The sequence below is a fragment of the Tachypleus tridentatus genome, chromosome 13, assembly GCF_004210375.1.
Source record: "Tachypleus tridentatus isolate NWPU-2018 chromosome 13, ASM421037v1, whole genome shotgun sequence".
Classification (NCBI taxonomy): Eukaryota; Metazoa; Arthropoda; class Merostomata; order Xiphosura; family Limulidae; genus Tachypleus; species Tachypleus tridentatus.
Genome location: NC_134837.1, coordinates 45,934,987 through 45,960,566, shown reverse-complemented (window position 1 = coordinate 45,960,566; position 25,580 = coordinate 45,934,987). Strand labels below are relative to the sequence as shown.

The window sequence follows — 25,580 nt, the reverse complement described above, 5'->3', positions numbered from 1 at the left end:
ATTTATTTGAATAGCTTTGTTTGTTTTAGTTTAATATATGTATAGAAATGCATGTAAGGTACATTGTTAAACGAAGTCCCGCCTGTTCTCTAAATATGTAGAAGCTTCTCGAGGGTAAAAATCAACAATATATGTGTTATAAAAGCACTAGTTTATCTAGCGAGAACCTCACCGTTAAAGTTTATAAATCAAAGTACCAAGAGGCAGTTTAATATTGTTGTTGGTTTGCTACAGTTAGTATACTATAAACTTCAAAAGCTATAACTGTGATAAACACTTATATACACATAAAAAACTACAGATATTTGACCAGGAAGGTTTATACATTTCGAACATCACAAACCGTTTAACTTCAGTGAATTAACTTCGGACGCTAGTATTTTTACGAGGACATTGGATGTTTTCGTCAGATAAAGCTCACGTGTGAAGAAGCTAGCTAGCTTCTTGTCAAGTGTATCAACAGTGAATTAATCCACTCTTCGTGAACCGTCGGTAAAATATTCAATTCCAGACCAGATAGAAAACAAAATATTATTTGTAAGTTTATGAAACTTTTGTATATAAATTGTATCATTGTTTATATATTGAAATATATTTGTGTTATGAAAGAAAATTGTGTGTATCACTCTTGTTGGCAAATATTATAAATTTATTGCACATCGACATTTAAGTAACTTCTAAAATAAAGTTAAAATTTTACCTATTTGAAGTCGCAATACGTAACATAACATATCGGAAACTCATCCGAGATAAATTATAAAACGTAACAATACGAAAAGTTCTGCCACAATAGAATGACCTTCTGTTCTATATAATTACTAATATCTTTTCAGCTTTGATATACACTGAATATGACTGTGAAAATGTTTCACTACTAATTGTCTTTAGCGATTCTTTTTTATCCAAAGCAAGCATATGGCTTAGAATAAATATGTCAAAACAACATTCTAGAACAATTCTTCATACTCAATTAATTGAAAACACAAACGTCAAATGGGAAACGGCAGAATAAAGGAGGCTAGATATATTGTTGGATAGCTATGCATTTAAATAGTGTATATAAGGAATTAGTAAGGACTTTAAATAGAATCGGAAATAATAAGGAAACTAAAACACTACATGAGTAAGTAAATTTTGGAGACGCTTATAAATATTTCAATAAATGACAACATATAGAAATGTTTGTAGAACACTTAGAATATAAGTGTATCATGTCATCAATGTAAAGCATGCTAGAAATATAAAGCATGATTATTTCAGTAAACAACGCTCAACATATTACGTTGCTTACAGAAAATAAAGTCAAAATTTTATACATTTTGTAGATTATTATATATCTTATTTATATGAATATAATACTTGTACTGTGTATATAATATTTCAAAATTTTTCCATATTTTTCCATAAACTTGCTGTCTTTACTCAACGCATAAAAGTGCTGAGATTTTGAGCATGTGATAAATTTATAAATCTATTAATATGTGCAATTTCTACTCTTTCTAATATGAGAAGAAACTTGATGCATTTTTTCTTCACTGATAATTTTAAGTACTCTTTAAATGACCATCATTAGGATAACTTCTTCCTCTTGATGCCAATATTTCATTCAGTACATCTTGACGAACAGTAAAAAAAAGTGTTTTGTTTTAACTGAAACAGACTTTTAATCACAAATTCAGTTTACTATGATGTATGCACTGTTATTAGAAATAATTATCCAGGTTGTAATGAAGAATAATTTATTTATGAGGTGAAATATCAGACCTTTTGCGGTTTCTTTGATGTGTATATGCACAGTGCTCGTAACTGATTTTCTTAGACTTTTACGTAGTTTCCTGAAAACTTTTGTTAATTTGGAAATAAATTAAGATTTTTGTAGCAAAGTTACACAAGTGCTATTCGTGATAACCTTCTCTAATTTAGCAGTTTAAGACTACAGATGAGGCAGCTAGTCAATACCACTCACCGCCAAATCTTGAGGTACGCTTTCATCAACTAATAGTGGGATAGATTGTCACCGTATAACTCTTCCACGGCTGAAAGGGCGAGCATGTTTGTTGTGACGGAGATTCAAACCCGTGACCCTGAAATTGCGAGTCGAATGCCGTAATTATCTGGCCATAGTTTAAAAGATATTAAAGAGAAAATAATAAACTCAACTACAGCAGGGGAATAATTGGTTCGTTCTTAACAATTATTGCTCGGCATGGCCTAGTGGTTAGGTCACTCGACTTACAATCTGCGGGTTGCGGGTTCTAACAACCTTCCTACCAAACATGTTAGCCGTTGCAACAATGGGGGTGTTATAATGTAACAATAAATTCCACTCTTTGTTGGTAAAAAATACCCCCACAGTTAGCAGTGAGTGGGATTGACTAGTTGCATTCCCTATAGTCTAAAATTTTTAAATTATGGTTGGTTATCGTAAATAGCCATCGTGTATCTTTCTACAAAATTAAAAAAATACTCAAACAAATTATTTTATAAATGTTATCTTTCTTATTGTGGACGTTACCACTTATTTGTAATTTATTAAAAGGTATCCAATATAAATATGTTTTAACATAACGTAGCAAAATGTTTACGGACAACAAGGGACCTATTGGTTCATTTCAGCTGTCCCATCCTCTATGCGAATCCAAAACTATTAAATAAAATAATTAAAGCCAGCCTTTATCGTTGATATAACTAGTAAGCTATTTCAAAACTTCACTGCCTCCATATCATTCGAAGGCAACCCATTTCATAGGCCAACTACAATATTTGAAAAATTAAATTATCTTTAATGAAGACGGATTCTGGCTTCCTTAACTCTATATGTGTGTCACCGAGCTCTGTACTTCTCGTAGATCAGTATGAAAAATAATGACGCATGAGCATCATCAATTTCTTTAACAATTTAAAATACTTCAATCAGAACCTTTCTAGCTCTTCTTTTTTCAAGAGAAAGCAATTTTATGGATTTTAATTCTCCTCATATGACAACCCCTCCATTCCAGATACCGTTCCAGTAACCATCCTGTGAAACCTTTCCAACAATTCAATCTCTTTTCTAAGATAAGGAGCCAAAGACTGAACAGAATGCTTCATATGTGGCCTAACTAGCGATCAACACAATGAAATTATAGCCTCTTTAGAGTTGATTTCTATATTTATACAGATACAATTTAAAATTATATTTGCTCTACCACTAACAATAGCACACTGATCAACTATTGCACCAAGACTCTTTTCTTTCATACAACTGTTAAGGTTATTTTCATCCAAATTATAGTTATATTTCAAACTATTATAACCTACATGCAATGTTTTAATAGAATCATGATTAAAGCCTATCTGCCATTTATTTGCTTAACTCACTAAATTATTTAAATCCTTTTGTAAAGCTGTGGTGTTCTTTTCTAAGCCAAAAACACTTAAAATAATGATATCATTAGCAAATTTAAGTAATTTATTGACCATTCCTTTATCTATGCCATTAATGTAAATCAAAATAGCAATAGACCTGAGACTGAGGCCCGAGGCACACCATTTGCAATATTAATCCAGTTTGACTGAGCTTCTTTCATCACGCCATTCTTTTATCCAGTTAATTAACTTATGCTCCACTTTCTTCAAAAATCCAGATTTATCAAATCCACTCCATTATCCCCTCCTACATATGCAGTAACATTTTCAAAGCATGTCGTAGATTTGTAAGGGAAGATTTTTCCTTTAATGAAACCTTGTTGACAGTCCGATAACATGTTAAATTTTGTTAAATGACTTTGAAGAGTACCTTTTATCAGATTTTCCAGAACTTCTCCCACAAATGATGTAATATTAATAGACTTATTAAACTTCTATTACTTCCCCTGAAGACAAAAGTGACATTGACTAATTTCCAATCTGTTGGCGAGTGAGGTCTTATCAATTTTAAAATTTAAAAAATTTCCAATTTTATTTTAACAAGCTCAACATTTATGTAGTTGTCTTGTTCAACTTTGTTTTCATCTTACAATTGTTCAAGATTACGAATAATGCTTAAGTCTTCATTAGTAAAAACTGAAAAATAAGCCAAATTTAATAACCTAGCCATTTCATAATCTTTAGATACAAGCTTTCCTTTCTCATCCCTCAAGGGCCCTATCTCCATCCTTACATTTTGTTTACCCATAATGTGCTTTGAAAAACCCTTACTTTTGATTTTTATATTTTCAGCTAAATGCTATTCAAAACATCCTTCTCGTTGTCTTAATATCCTGTTTGACCAACGTTCTTAGTCTTTTATAATATTCTATAATATCAATAAATTTAAATTTCCTTAAATTTGTAATGCTTTTTTTTTAATTTTATCTTTTATGCCCTTTGTGAACCAACCTGTTTTTACTTGTAGTTACCCTTTAATATTTCAACTTTAGATGATGCAAAATCCAGTCATTCAAATTTAACTATTTCCTAAATATTGTATCTTAAGATTGTTAATAAACAGTTGGTCAACCTATGAAACCACATCTGAAATAAAGTACAAAGATCTGTTAGTAGTGTATTCCTAATTGAAAACTGGCATGTTTTGATCAAAACTGCACTGCGCTGAAGCTCCAGTTTTGTATATTTGAATAGTAAGTAAATATATGTGGTCGTAGTTATAATTGACTTAATATTTCAAAACAATGGGTAAATATTTAAGACTTTTAAAATATATGTATGTTTAAAACAGTTTATTAGCACATTAACAGCTTTCTATTTTCCCATTTTATCTTTAAAAATGTTATCGACGATAAACTAGTCTTTGTTACAGCTATGAATAGTTTCCTTACATAACATCTATATAATTAAAAGTATGTTTATGTATGTTTGTTTTACACCAAAACCGCATGGGTTATCTTCTGTGTCTATCACGGGAAATCAAAACCCGGTTTCGAGTGCTATACTTCCTAAGAATAATGTATGTAAGTGTGTATATGAATTTTGCAAAATGAAATTAGGAGTGGCGAAGTACAAACAACATAACTATATACTTAGGGAGAGGTGAGCGTAGACAGTAATATGCATTACGAAAGGTGTTAAGGATTTTGCATCTGAATTTCTTCATTTGTTTATAAACATTTAGAATATTGGCACAATTACCCTTTTGTGTTTTAATACTTTTCCACAAATAATCAGGTCTAAAAAGCATTAACAGATATGGAGTTTTCTACCAGAGAAGCAAGTAGATCGTTTCGTTATTTTTCATCACGTCATTCCGCTAAAAGTGTCTCTTGAATTATAGGCGCCTGATGGATATCACGTGTTGTAATATAGGTTTGACCCACTTACGTTTAACCTCACAGTTATTGAAACGCGTAGCACGGTCGTTATATTCGTTTAGATCTCCATGTACCTAGCCAATTACATGAGAAGTCTAACATGCCACTTAACTGTTTTAAATACATTAAATATATTTCAGTGTATTCACATTTTATAAATTGTGTGTATTCAGAAACAAAATGCTACAATAAAAAGTGTTTTCTATGCAAAATTTGAATTTTCTCCTACAGATATATACATACAAATAAGAAAAAAAATAAAATTTTAACGGAAGTAGGGACTGTTTGTTATTCGTATAATTGCAATAAGAAGTATCCAAGGCAAAACAAATTCTGCAATAAAAGGTACACAACTAAATGAAGTAAATTTTGACTGCTTAATTAAGATATATGGATCAAAATGTTAACCAAAGTAGGAATTGAAAATCGTTTTAAAATATATCCAATTAACATCACTTCGCTTATTTGTGCGGGTTCGCGCCCGCGTCGCGCTAAACATGCTCGCCCTCCCAGCCTGGGGCGTATAATGTGACGGTCAATCCCACTATTCATTGGTAAAAGAGTAGCCCAAGAGTTGACGGTGGGTGGTGATGACTAGCTGCCTTCCCTCTAGTCTTACACTGCTATATTAGGGATGGCTAGCACAGATAGCCCTTGAGTAGCTTTGTGCGAAATTTGAAAACAAACAAACAAACGCTTATTTGTGTACTTTTTATTGGAGCAGTTATTTTGTTCTGGATTTTTCTGGTAGTAGATAACCAATGATTCCTAATTTCCATTACAATTTTAATTTTATTCCTATTTATTTGTTCAGTTTTTATACATCCATGGAATGCATACAGCATATATATATTTCTATTATAGTTATGTCTCTCATAGCTAGAGCTATGACCACAGTTAAAAATTTATAAAATGTAATCCTTATTTTACCTTACAGATAGGTGTACAATGCTGCCAAAGTATGGATTTTCTAAGTTTGTGATTGTGGTTCTGATTATTGTTTCATCACTTTTTTGTGCCAGTGTTTCTACTTCATTTTCAAACTCATTATTTTAAAAAAAAAAACATGTTGTATATATTTTATGTTGTACCTTAATAAAAAATATATTTTACCTTCAGAAAATTCACGTGTCTATCCATTAAGATTTAACGTCCTATATTGCTTTGAATTTGGTTGAATATATATTTTAGTATATACATGATGTGTTTACAACTTATTAAAATAATGTGTACATATTTATCGGAATATCAAAAGCAGATACAGACTAATCAAGTAAGCTGGAGAAATCTTGTAGCAATACACATAGTCGTCCAGGTACTACATCCGCTGACATGATCACATAGGTAGTAGACGATAAAAGTTAGTGTTTTAGAATTTTTAAATTGTTTTGCGTAAAGTGTTAATGATTTTTTTAGCGTATTATTAATATATTTTACTATAATACATAGCAACTATTATTTTGAATGGTCCGTTACTTGTTTAGGAATTTAATAGAGTAGTTTTACGGAGTATGAATTATTTTGAATCCTTATCGATCCCACCCGTAAAGTACTACCGTACTTTATAATAACAGTAATATATAGTATATATATATATATATATACATGAAACATTAATTCAGACAGTCCCTTAATCATGGTAAATAGTTTGTATAATACATTTATTTTAGTAATGCAGATAAAACATTATTCTTTTTTGTGTACAAGTCTCTCAGTAGGTGAGATTTAACTTTATAGATTTACAACGTTAAAATGATTTGATTCTCAGTAAACGACAGGGTGCAGATAGCTCATAATAAACAGCAAACAACACTTGCAACAAAATACGTCTTTTTTAAGTTAATCAAAAAAGAGACTTTTGTTTTATTCTATAAATATTTCAAGCGATTGATACTTTCAGATGGAAAAGATTTAAAAAAAAAATCAACTCCAAAAATAAAGCACCAGATAAACCAGTCATTATCTTTCACATTTCTATTTTCAGATATTTATTTACATAAAAATGAAAGAAAAAATCCGGATATTATCTACTCAATGATTTACATTTATTTTTTCTATTAATACTTAAATACGACACCCTGCTAATACAGCGGTAAGTCTACGGATTTACAACGCTAAAATCCGGGATTCTATTCCCCTGGGTGGGCTCAGCAGATAGCCCGACGTGGCTTTGCAGTAAGAAAACACACTTAAATATGATGTTACTAAATACATTCCAGTTTCTAGGAGCAGCTTGCATGCTAAAGTAAGCCAAGTTTTATGATTTGACGGTTTTGACAAACTTATTGCGAAAGGTAGTTATCTCATAACTATATGATAATCACTATATAAGATCTGTATATGTAGTGAAAAAAACATACTTGATTAATGCACGTTAAACGTATACAGTAACATATGTTACTGTGCTACCAAAATAGCAGAGAACCTTACAGGTTACAGTAACTTATGCATGTAATTACCACATATAAAAATTCCAAAAAACTAGAAACAGTAAGTGAAATGACTAATAATGAATACTTAGTTTGGTCTGTTTTAAATTTCGCACAAAGCCACATGAGGGTTATCTACTTCAACCGTCTCAAATTTAGCAGTGAAAGACCAGAGGGAAAGAGGCAAATCATCACCACCCCCAGTCAACTCTTTGGCTATTCTTTTACTAACAAATACTGGAATTGACCATAACATTAAAACGCCCCATGGCTGAAAAGGCGAGCATGTTTAGTGAGACAGAATTTAAAACCCGCGACTCGCACATTTCGAGTCAAGCGCCTTAACCACTTGGCGATAATGAATAGTGGGAAACAGCTTAAGATATGTTTGAGTCTCAAGTACAATAAAAAAATCCTTAAATCACAAGAAATAATATTATGCATTGTGAACCTCATACATGCGTGTTTTCAGAAAAATATAGTTTCAAACCAGAAATATATATCTATCAATACATATTAGTAAAAAGTTAGAAAACATATTTTGTAAATTTAAAATTATATACTATCTACATAATCAAAGGTTAAGCAAATAATCTTAACTAAACGTTGAAATATTGTAGAATCTTAAAAAATCTCTTTTTATTTATATGTAATATTGAAATACCTGACCTCTTCCCACTAATAATGTTATCCCATTACTGAAGCAACGATCGTAACGAAAACCTAGATTAAGTCTAAATGACTGCGGTCTTTTATAGAAATAAACCATAGAGCTCCTAGAAAAAGGAGCTATTGTTAAGAAAATGCTACTTTAGTTTTTCATGGATAATAGCATTACCCTTACAGCAAAATCACACCGACTAGTAAAATTCATTTATGTGATTTTCTTTGTGGCACTTAAACATTTATTTATGTTTTTCTTTTTCACTGTATAGATTACGTTTAATTTAACTGTAAAAAAAAAAAAAAGCATTTGAGTTCCAGTGAAATTGTATCTGCAAAAGAAAACGTTTGTTTTGAAAGTTAAGTACAAAGCTACACAATGGGCCATCTGTGCTTTGCCCATCACGGGCATCGAAAGAAAAGTGAACGAGATACCTATCAGATTTTATTGTTGATAGCATAATACTTTAAACTTGTAAAATTATTACACATATATATTTTTAGGATTAATCACTTCAAAATGTAGTCAAGAATTGAAAAAAATTAAATTAAAATAAAAGCTGTTTGAGTTTTATATTTCAATCAATGAGAAAAAATATGTATATATACCGTGTATATATATAGGCCCCTGATAGTATAAAATTGACGAAACATGTGCCTATGTTTTGCAATTGTTGTTGTATGTCAGATTGTGATATTATATATAAAAAGTTATATTTTATACAACAAGATCTGCATTTCTTTATTTTCTTTTTGGTAAATTATTAGCATTTTACCAAAATAAATTAATGCCAAAAATATTTGATGGCATACAACAATTAACAATATTTTAAAATTAAGGTCCCACTTATTTGGAGTACCAGCCCTCCTAACCACAAAAATGACAACGAGAGAATGAACTTAGTAGTTATATCAGTTTTGATGTCTTCAAGAGTTTGTGAGAAAGCTTCAGGAGATAAATATGGGGTGCTCAAAAACGTTTTTGTTTCTCATAGCCCACTTATAAAAAAATTGATAAATACGACAACCTGGGATTACCAACCCTTAGATAAACTATATTATATGATAAGTGACACCGTAGGAGATGCCAACCACTAAAAATACTTAAAAAATGAGATATGGAGGATAGCCTAACGGTTAGCGTAAGGAAATGAGATATTGTGAAATTCGAACACATTTAATTTAACTAAATACGCCACGAACTTTTAGCTTTTGTTTCATTTTGAACAGATTGTTAATTCTGTTAAATGGTATAAGAGTATATGTTTAGGTCGAGAGTAATGCAGGTTGACCTTTTTCTGTCAAGAATGAAAATTAGAAACACCAACTTTTTAACGTTAGGCAGCCACTGGTGGTCTGACTATGTGGCCTGCGTATGTGTGTGTTGCATAACGTTGGTTGTATTTGAAAATATTAAAAACCTCTAAACGCTTGTAACTGGCAGTGGAAATATTATATAACATATATATATGTATATTTGTATTTTTTTACTAGTTTGTTTGTTTGTTTTTGAATTTCGCACAAGGCAACACGAGGGCTATCTGCGCTATCCGTCCCTAATTTAGCAGTGTAAGACTAGAGGTAAGGTAGATAGTCATCATCACCCACCGCCAACTCTTGGGCTACTCTTTTACCAATGAATAATGGAATTAAGCGTCACATTATAACGCCTACACGGCTGAAAGGGCGAGCATGTTTGGTGCGATGGCGATTTGAACCCGCGACCCTCGGATTACGAGTCAAACGCTTTAACTAACCTGGCCATGCCGGGCCCTTATATATATGTACAAAATAAAAACAGCCTAATACGTCAGATATTCTTAATATAGCATAAAAATATACCAAACCGAGTAAAGGTAAAACCGAAGCTGTTGAACTAAATAATTATCAGTAGAGTAAAAATATTTCTTATAAGACTAATAAAGTCGTTTTATCCAAAATGGTGTGAACAACACCCGCCAAACAAAATCATTTCTCTTTTCCTAAAACGTTCATTCTTAAACCAGTTTGTTAAATCACGGGATTTTCTTCAATGTATAATCAATAATAAAAGCAATGAAAATATAATAGTTTTGAAAAATAATAAAAATTAAGTTTCAAATGAACAATATAAATAAAGTTTAAAATATAAGAGTTATATTTTTCATTTCTTAATTTTATAAAAATATACATATAAATTAATGTGTTATTACTCTTAATTTAGAGTCGAAAAATTATTAATAAGAGCCTTTAAAGTAAAATCAACATGCAAATATTTTGAATTTTAACGATAGAACTTTTCCAGTACCATACACAATTCTACAGCGCGTATATGTATATATATACATATATATTAAAAATATTGTCTTTATTTGTCCTGAATAGTCCATATAATTATCAAAATAAAAGTTTGGTTACATTTAATCTAAGCACATCCGAAATAATAGATATTTAATAACAGCATGAAATTACGATGAGAGATTATTTAATCCCATCTTTTCATGTAACTGATTTATGAAACTTCACGTCTTTTCAAAACGACGTACTCAATAAATCAGCAATTATAATGTTTTTTATAAGCACGATGGTACATATTAGGATATCTGAGTGTACACATCACGTATTTCGAAACTTGAATTTTAGTGTAATAAGTTTTCACGTGTATTATTAAGTCACCGTGGTGATAGAAAATATTTTCTCTAAGTATTCTTTATGTTTCAGCATTTTACTTCTATACAATATTAGAAACGCATAAAACTTGAGGTAATTAATACATATATATATTACTTCAAATAATATTAACTAAATTAAATGAAGAATAAACTGTTAATATCATACAGCCTAAACAAAATTTCCCATATAATTTAAAAAAGGTATTTCAACTATTCTTTCAAATTGAGTTAATCAATTCAGAATAAAACCATTGATACAAATTCAATAAAGAAAACAAAAATATTTTAATATAATGTTTATATAAAAATACAAACATGAAACATTTCCGAAATAACGTTATTTTTAGGCTTATTATCTTCTTATTTTGTATTGATACTAGGACTAACATTGAGACAAATATCAAACAGAAAAATAAATATAAACAAATATTTAATAAACATGAACAATTATGTTAAGAAATCAATATCCACGCCATTACAGAATTCAGAAAACTCAACTTTTAAATATTATTGATTTTAAACGTCTTAGACTATATAAAATAAAGGAAAATTTACTAAACTAGCTTTGTTAATTCGGAAGATTTGGATCTTATTGCGAGTTATAGAATATTTTAATGCTTCATAAACATTTTGATATTTTATAGATATTAGTAAAACAGACATTTAAAAAGTATTAATTGAAGACTCATTTTTTCAAAGGCCGATATTTGCAGGTAATAAACATTAGTAAATTAAATGGATGGTTATTAATCTTTAAAAAAATGATAAATTAAGTGTTTGGTACTATTACATAGGATGTGAGATATCATGCACACACAGTAATTTTGAAAACATATTAGACTTGTAAAATTTGTCCTAACTTATCTCTCAGAGATACGGTTAGTGGATTAATCACATTAGCTTAAATTTTGCCTCCTAAGCATATTCTCAAATAATCCTAAAAACACTGATTTATTACATTACGTTTTATGTAAAAACTATGAGCATTAATCTCACATCAAATATCTATTTATATTTTTATTTAATTTGAAATATCACCTTAATTAATCAGACATTGTTAACATAGACAAGTTCTTAACAGTACCTTAAGTATTGCTACAAAACATCCAATTTTTCGCTTGTTACTGTCTAAGTAATGATAACCGTTATTCTATCCAAATTGTTTGCTATAAGTACAATGATCTATTATTTATTTAACAAGTAATAGTATATAATCATGTTTCTTTCGATACGTAAAAACAATATCTTGAATAGCAATCAGATATAGATGCTTTACGCACCAGATATATCTCATTTTCTCTAAATACAAAAGAAAAGATATGTTACTACTAATTCATATGACTCGCTTACTAAACGAAAAACACCATTTCATTATTTTGAACAAAAGTAGCACATAATTTGATTTACAACGAGTAAGAAGATAGTTCACTTTGACATCTTAATTATATTGAATTTTGAAAAAATACAAACATGATATTTTTCTAAGCATTTTGACAAACTAGTAGTGTAAAGCATTAACAATTAATATAAAAAGATGAAAAATGGAATAACAGACAAATATTGTGGGACAATCTACATTATCGAATCTGAGAATGAATAGTTCCTAAACAAAGTCACATGATGATAGTTTACAACATGTTCACTTTTACATGCGGCGAATAAGAAAGTGTCACACTGTATGAAGCCTATAAAGAAAAAAAACACGCATACAATGCTCAGTATTAGTAATGTGATTACAGTCATGGTTCCATGACTGAAATACAGTGCTACAGGTGCGTATAAAATAGTGTTAGCAAGATATTGTTGTAAATAAATGTGTGTATGTTACATCTAAAGCATCAGTATTAAGATAACTTTATCGACGAGTACCCACTCGAAATCTAATACTGAAAAACGATATCTAAACCAAAAGGGTAATACGAGCACTTATTCATAAGCAGTGATATAAACAAAGGTAAAGATGTTTGCTTTTATAGATCAATTGGAGTTCGAATTGCTCAGCAATAATCGATTACAGTTCACCTAAAAGATCACTATTGTAGTCGATGTGCAACATTTACAGTTGAGCACGGTGAGGGATGAGTACACGTATAGGGCTGTATCTCAGCCAACGATGTTGGAGATATAAATAAAATTGATTTCTGGTAAATATAGGCACTTTCTTATTCATCATGCTTTTCCCTCAGGAACACACCTCATCAGTAGGAGATTCATCTTTTAGCAGTATAATTATTCCAAGCCTGTAGCAAATCTTTTAAAAACATTTATTTTCAGTAAAGAGGCCAATTGAACGCTCAAAACCGTGTTTTAGACACCACAAGATCCATTACGTTAATTGCTGAGGTTGTGTGGGCTTACGTAAAAATTGATCAGATCAAAATGCGATTAAACAACTGAACTAAATAGTGGAAAGTAATATAAGACAGTTGGTAAAATATCACACATTGATACGTTGTATGTTAGCGTAAAAACAATATATAATATTGTGGGCAGAGAAAATGGCTAACATGAAATATTGGTGTATTGTACAACTCATTCCCCCTTTTGTTTTTATTGTAATAATATATACTGTCATTAATAAATTCGACAAAAATTGCAAGAAATCGTTGTATGTGCATCACCAATGTTTTTCTGGTCAGTTCAATTTCATTGTATCGTATCTCATTTATACAGTCGTTTGTTGTTCGTCACAGACTATATTTATTTAATGATTTAAAATAAAAATTAACACAGTGATTTCGTAAGCTTTCAAGATTGAATATAAAGAAGGAAAATTGTCCAGAGGCGTTTTATATATTAACTTTTAATTTATTTTTAATTTTTTGTAAAATATTTTTTCTTCCCAAAATTTTTAAAGTTTCAAGTTTTAAAGCTTTTCATAGAATCCTATTATGTTTTCTACTGCAGTTACAATGGTGTGTAATTATATGGTCTTAAATATTTGAAATGTCATATATAATTCGACGCCCCTTAGTGGAAAAAATGGAACGTCCGCGGACTCACGCCACTAGAAACCAGTTTCGATACCCGTGATGGGTGAGCACAGGTAGGATCTTGAGTACCTTTGCACTCAATTCCAGTCAAAAACCATAATTCGACTTTTAAAAAATTTTAAAATAAATGCATTCACATGTTTTCTCTCTAAATAATTTAATTATATTTTAGAAGTGTTTACGTGACACAACTTATTGACCTGTATATCGTATTAGAGTTTACAAAATGTGAGCTAACAGTAGAAAAAATATAACATATGTTAACAAATTGCATAGTCTAAATTTCGAATACGAAAATATTGTAAATAAAGAGCTAACCTTTAATTTGTTTGTTTTGTTTTTGAATTTCGCACAAAGCTACTCGAGGGTTATCTGTGCTAGCCGTCCCTAATTTAGCAGTGTAAGACTAGAGGGAAGGCAGCTAGTCATCATCATCCACCGCCAACTCTTGGGCTACTCTTTTACCAACAAATAGTGGGATTGATCGTCACATTATAATGCTCCCACGGCTGAAAGGGCGAGCATGTTTGGCGCGACCGGGATGCGAACCCGCGACCCTCAGATTACGAGTCGCACGCCTTAACACGCTTGACTAACCTTTAAAGCAGTATCTAATAAACAAGCCGGGTTTCTTTTTTAGCTGTTAAAGTTGTCTAGATATTTCTGTATATGATCGAAATAAGTTGAAAATTTATGTAAAATGTAGTTACAAGCATTAAATTTAAACAATTTTATGCAATGTTTAATTTTACATATATATATAATCACATTAAACATTGTAATGTATAAATGCATATTAATTTATAAAAGTATTTAAATATGCAAAAGTTAATCTTGAATACCGTTTGAATTATGCTGCCTTTAAAACCAATATTTATTCATTTTTTATTAATGGAAATACACGTTTAACGATTAAAAGCATTGTTTTTATAACTGTTTAATCAAAATACGCATTCCAATACAAATGCGTTAAATATTTGATTTTTACTTGAGAAATAATAGGTTATAATAATTAAAATATTATTTGTAAAGCTCTTACTGTACGATAAGCCAAGGTTTTTCGTCGGTAATCATTTGTTGTTTTTTCGTTATCAAATACGTAGATAATATGTACATGTAACTATCACTGGCAGAAAATCAAAGGTAAATCATAAAATATAAAGACAACAATACTATTTCAAGTACTTACGAATAATATCTAGCCATAAGCAGATATTCTCTGTTGGATCATGCTTATAATCGACACGACATCTGTACCTTCCTCCATCTTCCTCAGTAACATCTTTAATTCTCAGGACGGAAGGAGTGACATCAACATCAAAAAATGCCCTGTCTCCTAAGATATCGCTTGGAAAATGTTTTGGCTGGTTGGTAAGGCCGTTTCTCGCATCAAGAATATAAATTGGAGTCGAAGAATTGCCTCTATACCACAAAATTAACGCGATCATTTCTTCTGAAGCGGTGGTAAAGTTGCAAGGAATTTCTGCAACATTACCTTTGAGAGCTTCATGTGATGGTAAACCTTTTTATACAAATACAAAAAAAAACAAACGTTTTAGAGATTATAAAAACATACTATTACACAAACTGAAATAATCATGTACTATATTTTAACACCGTATTTTTTTTAAATCTAGATCGGCATATTTAAATAAAATTTCAAAGTTATTTATTACTCTTAGGAAAGAGAGTTCTGTATTTTGCTTATATTAATATTTCGTCTGAAAAGTCAGAAACAATAATTGGAGAGTTAAGAGAAATAAGAAATATACATAAATTGTAAATTAAACGTATGCAATAATATAGTTCACTGATTTACAAAATTCGGTAATATTAAGTAAACTGTATATTATATTGAGTTATATTTATTTATTTTGTTATGAAAATGTTTATGCATCGAAATTATTGATATATATTTTGAAGTAATAATACCAGGAAAAGAAACTGCTGATTTTTGAAAAGTAAAATTTTTAACCAATGGAATGTGAAATTAAATGAAATTCAGAAGACAGAAGAACAACATTAAAGTCGAACAATAAAAAACAAACTGAGAGCATAATATTCTACTTAGGGTTTTGACTAATTTCTTACTAAAGCAGTTTGACCAATTTTACAAGTTTTAATCTCAACACAAAATAAATGGAATACAATACTATATCTTCATCTGTTGGATAATTGTATTTCAAAAAAATAGACCAAAAACAAGAATCATCACCTTTACTTATGTTTCTTTGACATACTATACTTCTCTCACGCAATATTGATATTTGTGTTTTCATAAAACAGAAAAAAAAAATAACATGTACAAGATTATGGTGATTTCGGATTGACTGTTTTTATTTTAAATGATAAAGTACCTACTGAATCCCTGGACCGCAAAATGAAGAAAAAAGTCTCATCTCGCACTTACGTAAATACCTTGTACTACGTTATTGAATATGTATACACATCATAAAGTACAAAAATACCAGATTTGTTGTGTTTTGCATTCGTTAACACAGAACCAATAATTTAAAGTAATAAGAGCAATATTTACGTCAGATCTTTACAAATGGGAATGGTAGGTGTCATACTCTGTCGATTAAACGATAAGTGAATGCGTCATCACTTTGTTATTATCTTGCAGGTGCTACTTTTAATCTCGTACATACCACTTGATATCTTATACGTACCAGATGAAAACTTCCTATTTTTATTCACTTTGCGATTCAGTACATCCATGGAAATAAATTTTAACAGTTATCGATTTTCATTATAAAAGTACTGAATTGTAAAAACAATTTCCCAAGATATCATGTTTTGGGCAAAGTATATTTTAAATATCTTATACCTTAAATACTAATAAAAATTATTTCATTTTATATAACACGTGTCATGGCGGTTCAGAAATGAGCTAACACGCTTATAGCACTAAAACTCAGTCTCAATTCGTATGGTAAGCACAAGTAGATAATCCACTGATGATCTTTGCCCTTGAAAAAAAAGGTCGTTCTTGAAGTTAGTTTGTTGTTTTGTCATTTTACCACGTCCTCACGTATGCTGCAAAGCGTTTAGTACGTGACAACTTAAAATAATGACACAGTACTTATGTTCTTAGAAAATAAAAAAATGCGCAGCATCAATCCATGTGTTCATTATGAATGTGAAAATGATCTACAGTATTGGGCATTATGTTATACAAGTAGCTATTAATAAAATAACTTTGCAATAGTAGCATATCCATATATTTGTCTTTAAAGAATGTGACAATATTGTTAGTGAAATAAATTTGTCATTTACGTTATAAATTCGAGCCCAGAAGTAGGTGTTCTCAAGAAGGAGCTATGAGTTTGCTAAAACTGAAGCAAATTAGTTCGATATAATTATGGTTAATACAATTATTGCTTATACAGTAGGTGTAATTATGTAGTTGGGTAAGGCGAAAAATTTCAATAAAGTTTCAAAAGATTATATTAAAAGTTTGTCGTAATATCATTTGTTATACTCGATATCTTGTGGGATAATTTTATACCAAAACACTTTCAAAGAATTTGCCACCATAACAATTTTTAATTTAAGAACATCTTGACAGAAATATGCCGTCATTAACTAATCGGCTAATAATAGTTGACTTGATGCTGTGTTTCTATTTGGACCTATACAACTGATTTTTTAAACAGTTCACCAGGTCAACTTATCAACTTTTTTTTTCCTTACAGATTTCAAGATACTTTGAAATAAATATATTTCACTTATTCTAAGGGATCTTTATTTGCTCAGTAAATGTCTATTTCTGTAAACACTCGGTTATACCTACAGTAACATTAATAAATGTTTGTTTGTCAAACAATAGAAAGAAGAAATAAATTAAGATTATCTCAGAGAACAAGATACTCACAAGAATAGCATTAATTTAAATTATTTTGATTCTGATTTCAAATTAAATTTTGCTTAAAATAAGTTTGTAAATACCGTTTTAAGCTGTAGCTAAACCTATCATATACTTCTCTGATAGCCAATGGTAAATTTAGGGACTAACAACACAAAATCAAGGGTTCGATAACCTATTGTGAATAAAGCACAAATAGGGAGGGCATTATAGATTGATAGTGAAAAGAAGCAACTCTATCGACTAAAATAAACTAATTTTAATAATTTTCCGTATATTGCGTATACTATTATTTTTTTTTAAATATCATACAAAGAAAGCCAAACACAATGCATCTTATAGTTGAACCACAGAAGTATACTTTTTCAATGTTTTACCAGTTGCTTGTAATTTTCCATAATCAATATTTTTCTTCCTTTTTTATTTTTAGCATTCTTTTAAAATATCACGATTATTATCTTCCCTAAGAAACAACAATGTAGAAGCAATTTACTTATTTATAAATGTTATGGCATTTATATATATATATATGTAATTCAGTCTATTTCGTAAAAAAACCTCTACATATAACGACGTATCAATAGTTTACAACACTATTTAGGTTGACATTTAAGTATTTATAACTGTATGATAGAATGCGATAAAAAATTATGAATAATTAGACTATAACCTTTTTTTATCATGGACTGGGCAAAGATATATAGCCTGTTTGTTACATAATGTTTTTTACAAAACCTAAAATATACTTTCTATCTTTTCATTAGTAAAAGAGTAGCCCAAGAGTTGGCGGTGAGTGGTAATGACTAGTTGGCTTCCCTCCAGTCTTACATTGCTGAATTACGAACGGCGAGCGTAGATAATTCTCATGTAGCTTTGCGCGAAATTCAAAACAAACAAACATACTTTTTAATCTCCTTATCTTGTGGGCCTGCATGGCCATGTGTTTAAGGCACTCGACTCGTAATCTGAGGGTCGCGGGTTCGAATCTCTATCACACCAAACATGCTTGCCCTTTCAGCCATGGGGGTATTATAATATGACGGTCAATCCAACTATTCGTTGATAAAAGAGAAGCCCAAGAGTTGGCGGTGAGTCGTGATGACTAGTTGCCTTCCATCTAATCTTACACTCTTAAATTAGTTTTGTTTGTTTGTTTTGGAATTTCGCACAAAGCTACTCGAGGGCTATCTGTGCTAGCCGTCCCTAATTTAGCAGTGTAAGACTAGAGGGAAGGCAGCTAGTCATCACCACCCACCGCCAACTCTTGGGCTACTCTTTTACCAACGAAAAGTGGGATTGACTGTCACATTATAACGCCCCCACGGCTGGGAGGGCGAGCATGTTTGGCGCGATGCGAGCGCGAACCCGCGACCCTCGGATTACGAATCGCGCGCCTTACGCGCTTGGCCATGCCGGGCCTCTTAAATTAGTTACGGCTAGCAATTGAAAACAAACCAAACCTTATCTTGCGAAGAGACTCATGACTGAATTAAGAAGACTCTCCCAGTTCGTTACTTTTCGTAAAATTGTGTGAATTTAATATGATAGTAATACCGACTTACGGTCGTGAACTTCAACAATGTAAGTATAACTATTTAACCAACTGTTCACGGAAACGAGACTGAAATTCTCGACATTCAATCTTAATGATAGTAATTTTTTGTACAGCAAATGAGCATTAATAAAGGAATGGAGATATTATATATATCATATTCAAATTACTATGTTAACTCATGCAAATTATATTTCAAGTTCATTGTAGTTCGTGGAATCCTAATAAGTATATAACCTTACTATTCTCATATTAATTTTAATGTGCTTAGTAGCCTGGTTACAAGTTGTAATTACTATCTTGCTTCTCTGTTATAAACATGGGCACTTGATAACTTGAACACTTGTTTAATGAAAATTTAAACAAAAAGGAAAATAAAAGAAAGGTATAATGCTTTATATGTTTCTAGCATTTCAAGTCCGCAGACGTACTGCTGTGCCGCTGAGGGATGTTCAAGATGAGAATTGAACTTAGGTATTAATACAACTAGTAACGTCTACAATGAAATACAAAAGGATAGATACAATTTCAAGTACAAATAACAATTGAAATTAAAATAAAGTACTGCTTGTAGGTAATAAATGAGAAAAGTTGCTCATATATTACATAAGGCTTTAAAGGTTTCGCGATAGTATGAATTATTATATGGATATAAATTTCAGGTACGCACATAATAAATAATTAACATATATAAGTAAACGCAATAAAAAGTAAAATTAACATGATAAATGAGATGTCCAAATTATTTTATTTAAATCTAATTAATTTCAATCTGGGACTCATACATATGCTTGTTTTGTCTGAATAAAATAATGTTTATGTTATGTCAAGTCTCGTATTGGTCTTCGTTATAGGACATCAGCGTTCCGGGAGAAAGCTAAAAATTTCTTTCAAAACAGCTTCTCATATTAGAAAATAAACAATTAACTGTTTTAATAAGATTCTGCAAGCCTCTTCGTCTTTCTACTTCGCCTGTATGTATGAATTTCGCGCAAACTACAAGAGGTCCTCTCTGCGCTAACTGTTAGCAGAGTAAGATTAAAGGAAAGGTAGCCAGCTAATCATCACCATTCACCAAAACCGCTTGCGTTAATCTTTTACCAATGAATAGTAGGATTTACCTTAACTTTTAACGCCCCTAGAGCTGAAATGGTGAGAATGTTTAGGGCGATGGGGATCCAAACGCACAACCAGCGGGTTACGAGTTGAGCGCCTTAACCACCTGGCCACGTAACGTCTACCCGTTTTTATAAATTATAAGCTGTTAACTTCTGTCCAAACATGTAGTTAAATACTGCTGGCAAATATCATAAATTTGATACATATTAACATTTAATTAACTTCCAAATTAAAATTTCTGGCTAGTGTCCGCAACTGTACATTGAAGACTTGTCTGAGATAAATTAGAATACGTAACAATACAATATTGGTTTTTATACCATTCTTCTTATTTGTAATCTTCATTGCAGAAATGGCATTTTTAATTTGAGAATCTTTAGGAAAATCATCTTATAATGTATCGTGAATCTGCTTCAACTTCAACACTCATCTTTAGGCATTACTGTGCGTTAATTAATTTGACAAGTTTCCAATTCAGTGTGTTTGTGTTTTCTTACAGCAAAGCCACATCGGGCTATCTACTGAGCCCACCGAGGGGAACCGAAACCCTGATTTTAGCGTTGTAAATCCGGAGACATACCGCTGTACTAGCGGGGGCTCCAGTTCAGTTGGTATGTTAAATCGATTGGGATATATTCGAATAAGTTTCCCTCATACAACCTGGACCTACATCTAGAACATTTAAAGTATGTTTAATTGCTGCATCGTATGATTTCACTTTTACCAATTAATTTCTCAATGTTTGCTTACATAGTCTCGGGTCAGGTTACAGTCTGGTCCAGCTACCTAGCCCTCGAACATAGTACCAAACTATGATGGATCCTTTTTACATTTGGAAACTATGCTGCAGGGCTATTGTCTAGATGCATTGTGGTTATATTGTAGAAAGATTGAATGATCCAGCAGCTTTATGAAGAATGTTGTTGCTACATGAAATGCTTAATTCTAAAACATTGTTTTTGTTATTTATGATGTAAGATGATGACAGGTAACTTTTCACAACAGTCTTTAAGTACTTTACCTAATTCACCATCTTCTCAGTTTGTGGGTCAATGATGGAAGACATGGTCTTTAGTCTATGAAGTACTAGTGAAAATTTACATTGAAGCACTACCGGTATTATGCGATATTAATGAGACTTGTAAAATATAATGAGGCCTTTATGGGGTTGATGAAATACATTCTGGTACAAGTGTTAAACAGATGTTTTGAATATATTCAATCTCATCTAGTGTCATGGCATTCGGAGTAACAATCAAAAATATATACTCCATTTTGAGTCATATCAGACTTTAGCAAATCATAATGAAGTAACCTTCTTCAGGACTGATCTATTGATGACTTCAGTGGCTCTGGTTATCATGGTATCAATTTAGCTGGGGAAATCTAGTTGTCTGTCAATGATTATCCCGAGTTCTTAGTGCTTCTTCTAGAGTAATGCCACTAGTTTGTTTACTTTCATTAATTTCATAGAACATGACTACGGCTTTGGCAAGATTAATCACGATTTACGTGTCAGTACAATTTTTCTCACCCTGGAAGAGGAAATTTGTATATTGCTTTCAATTTTAGCTTTACAAGAGCCTCTGTTGAACACTTTCAAACAATTGTGAAGTATTAATCATGAGTATAGATAATCAAGTGGACTGACCATACTGCTGACCCTTGAGGTAGACTGGTGTTGATGGTGATATCAATCTCATTGCTAGCTTCCATGGCTCGTGATTATCTTCTGATAGTTAGTGGAGCTATTGTCAATGTTTCACGTGTTACTTTCACGCATATTCCGATAATTTGTCAGTGTAAATGGCAGCTGGGTTCCATTGTAAGCATTTTCCTGATCTAGTTCTAACGGCAATGTGATATTACAAGCTTCAAACCTTTTTTCGTGCCAACTACAAATTCGGCAGCGTTCCATTAACATTGTAATTATTGACTAATGATGAGCGAAGTAATGGTTCAACATGACAAACAATCTTTCTAGCTAGAATCTTCTCTTCCTACTTGTCAATGGTGATTTTATAGGATAAGCATGATTCAATGGCCTTTAAAACAAATATTATCCTTCATACCGATACACAATTCAAAACAGAAATCCATAGAAAAAACAAAACGTATTAGACTATACTTTCCTTGGAATTCAGCACATGAACAAAACAAAAACTATACATATTAAGAAACCAAATAAACGGAACCACAAAACTATGCTCACCCAATAAAATGAGCGATGAAATCAACAAAATTAAACAACACTTCATCAACATTAACAAATTTTCTCCAAAAACCGTTGATAAAATTATACACACACACACCCAGATAAACAACACGGTCAACAACAAACAAACAAACAATAATAAATCCCAAGAAACAACAAACTACAAAACTTTACACTGCTGCATAACATATATCCACGATGTCATAAAAAATTTTCCAGCATTCAGAAACTCTTATCACAAAATACAACATTCCAGTAAACTGTGTGTTTATGTGTTTTCATATAGTAAAGCCACATCGGGCTATTGCTGAGTCCAACGAGTGGAATCGAAACCCTGATTTTAGCATTATAAATCCGTAGACTTACCGCTGTACCAGCGGGGGGTACTCAGTAAACACTAAATTTATTCAAAAACCAGGTACAAAACTAAAGTCCATACACTGTAGGAACCACACTGACAAATACCTCATCAACATAATTTATAAACTAAAGTGCAACAACTGTCACGGCTTCAAAATTGGAGAAACAAGGAGAGAAGTGGAAACCGGATTCAATGAACCTTCACACGTGTTTGAACATTGTAACTTAGGTAAACACAGCATAGCCATTGAAAACATCCAGATACTAAGTTGGGAAACAAACATAAACCGGCCCGGCATGGCCAGGTGGCTAAAGCACTCGACTCGTAGTCAGAGGGTTGCGTGTTCGAATCCCCGTCACACCAAACATGCTTGCCCTTTCAGCCATGTGGGCGTTATAAAGTGACGGTCAATCCCATTATTTGTTAGTAAAAGAATAACCCAAGTGACTGGTGATGACTAGCTGCATTCCCTCTAGTCTGACTCTGCTAAATTAGTGACGGCTAGCGCATATAGCTCTCGAGTAGCTTTGCGCAAAACTCAATTCAAACAAAATCAAAGAAACCTTTTGTAACCAATTCAAACCAAAAATTAAACCAATATAAAGGACCACCTTTATACTTATACTAATTAATAACCTAACATATACTGCAAAGCCCCCTACAATCCCTTACCAGCTTACACTCTCGTCTCTAAGAGATGTGCCCGGCAACGGTCAGTTACAAACTCGAATTGTTTAACTGTAATGTTCACAGGCTATATTCTGTAAAAGCTTCTCCTATATGGGTTAAGTCGGGCCTTACCTGCATTAACGCAAGCTGAACTTGACTGCGTTGTGTCAACTTTATAATTATCCATGTTCCACGAGTATGAGGTGCTCCTTTTGCAAAAATTGTTGTCTTGATTTTATTTGATAGCAGAGAGGACATGAAGCTAGACAGTCATGGAAAAGTTTTTATATTGCTTTATATAGCTTTGTCTCCCATTCATTACATGCACCTCATACATGAGATGACAATCAAAGTGAGGTTAATAAAAGCAACTCTATACAAGAAACTATATTAATTTGTGCTAAATGGTTCTTGTTACTTCATCTGTTTCTAAGTTTGTGCTATACTATGATGAGAGAGTAAAGTCTCCCATCATTACTGTTTTATACACAAGGTGAAGCGTTTAACATTAAAGTCTCCTACTACTATATACATGCGAGTGTTGTAAAACAGGTAAGACATAAAAACTCCAGCATCATATATTGTGTTATCTTTCACAGACACATTAAGATGTGTTTGTGGATAAGTTCAAATCAGGTATCTGTTTGATTTGTAGCTTTCAATATTGGTGAAGCTGCAATGGCTGTCTCAGTTTCTGGTTCAGCATGTGCTATAAAGTTAAAGCCATTAAAAGTAAACTCCTCTATATTTGAAAGTTTAGTATGTTCAAACTATATGATATTATAAATTTCAGAGAATGTACCATGGTGGCATTTGCTTCTCCTGATCCTCTTGATATTACAAGTAATCTCTTATATTATGGGAATGACATAGCCTTGTGCACATTTTATGCAGGTATTGTTTACTTGTTTGGATTTAGATCTTAATTTTTTTAACAAGAGATATTTCCCATTAAATCGAAATATTCTGTTCCTTCTACAAAAATTGTTAGGGCACTGTTTTTAATGTATTGATGTTTGTAGACAATACATTGTTCAAACTTTTCATTTCCGAACCAGACTCAGACTACCATAGAAATCCAGGCAAGTGATGTTGAACCTGTAATCTATTATTATGTGGCTTCCATAAGGTGTGCTAGCTTTCCAGTAAAATGTAATAATAACATTCCATCGTGGAGAAGGATCCTGGCACTGGACTTTACTCTGATCAATCCTGCTTATAACCAGTAGCTAAGCATTTCTATATAGTTTCCACCTTCTAGTAAGATCAATCAAACTTTTCAGTAATTTTGTGAGACTATTTGGTAAAGTTTGAAGATGTAATTATTTAATGGCCATTTATTACATGTACAAAGGATCAAGTCTCAGATAGAAAAGTCTATTGATAAGTAATGTCCCAGTGTGTGGAGCTTTAGGGTAGATGATGCAAAATCATGATTTAGTTTTAAGTACAAAGTTAATTTGTATTTCATTTTGTTACATACAGCATTACCATAAGATCAGTTACAGGCATAACTTCAGTGTAACTATGTGTTATATATAGATTTAGTGTTTAGGTTTATTTACTATTACAGTTATTTTGAGCTGAACTGTAAGAATCGGGAATGAAGAAGAAATGAATATCATAATATATACCGACATAACACCAGGCAAAAAACACTTCTTTGCAGGATAACTCTTCTGTTTCCCAATTCGCTAGTAGGCGGGACACCAGAAAAAAACTCCCTTCAAGTAATGGTTTCATTGCATATAAGCATCTGGATATCTAGAGTA

General features: G+C 31.6%; 1 protein-coding gene across 1 annotated transcript in view; it reads right to left on the bottom strand.

Moving 5' to 3' along the window:
* LOC143239362 (protein turtle homolog B-like) overlaps positions 1–25,580 on the bottom strand; it is a 124,805-nt gene that overhangs the window by 55,533 nt on the left and 43,692 nt on the right. The window contains exon 2 of the mRNA XM_076480361.1: positions 15,214–15,546. Within this exon, the coding sequence (XP_076336476.1) occupies positions 15,214–15,546 (333 nt within the window). The remainder of the gene's footprint in view (positions 1–15,213; positions 15,547–25,580) is intronic.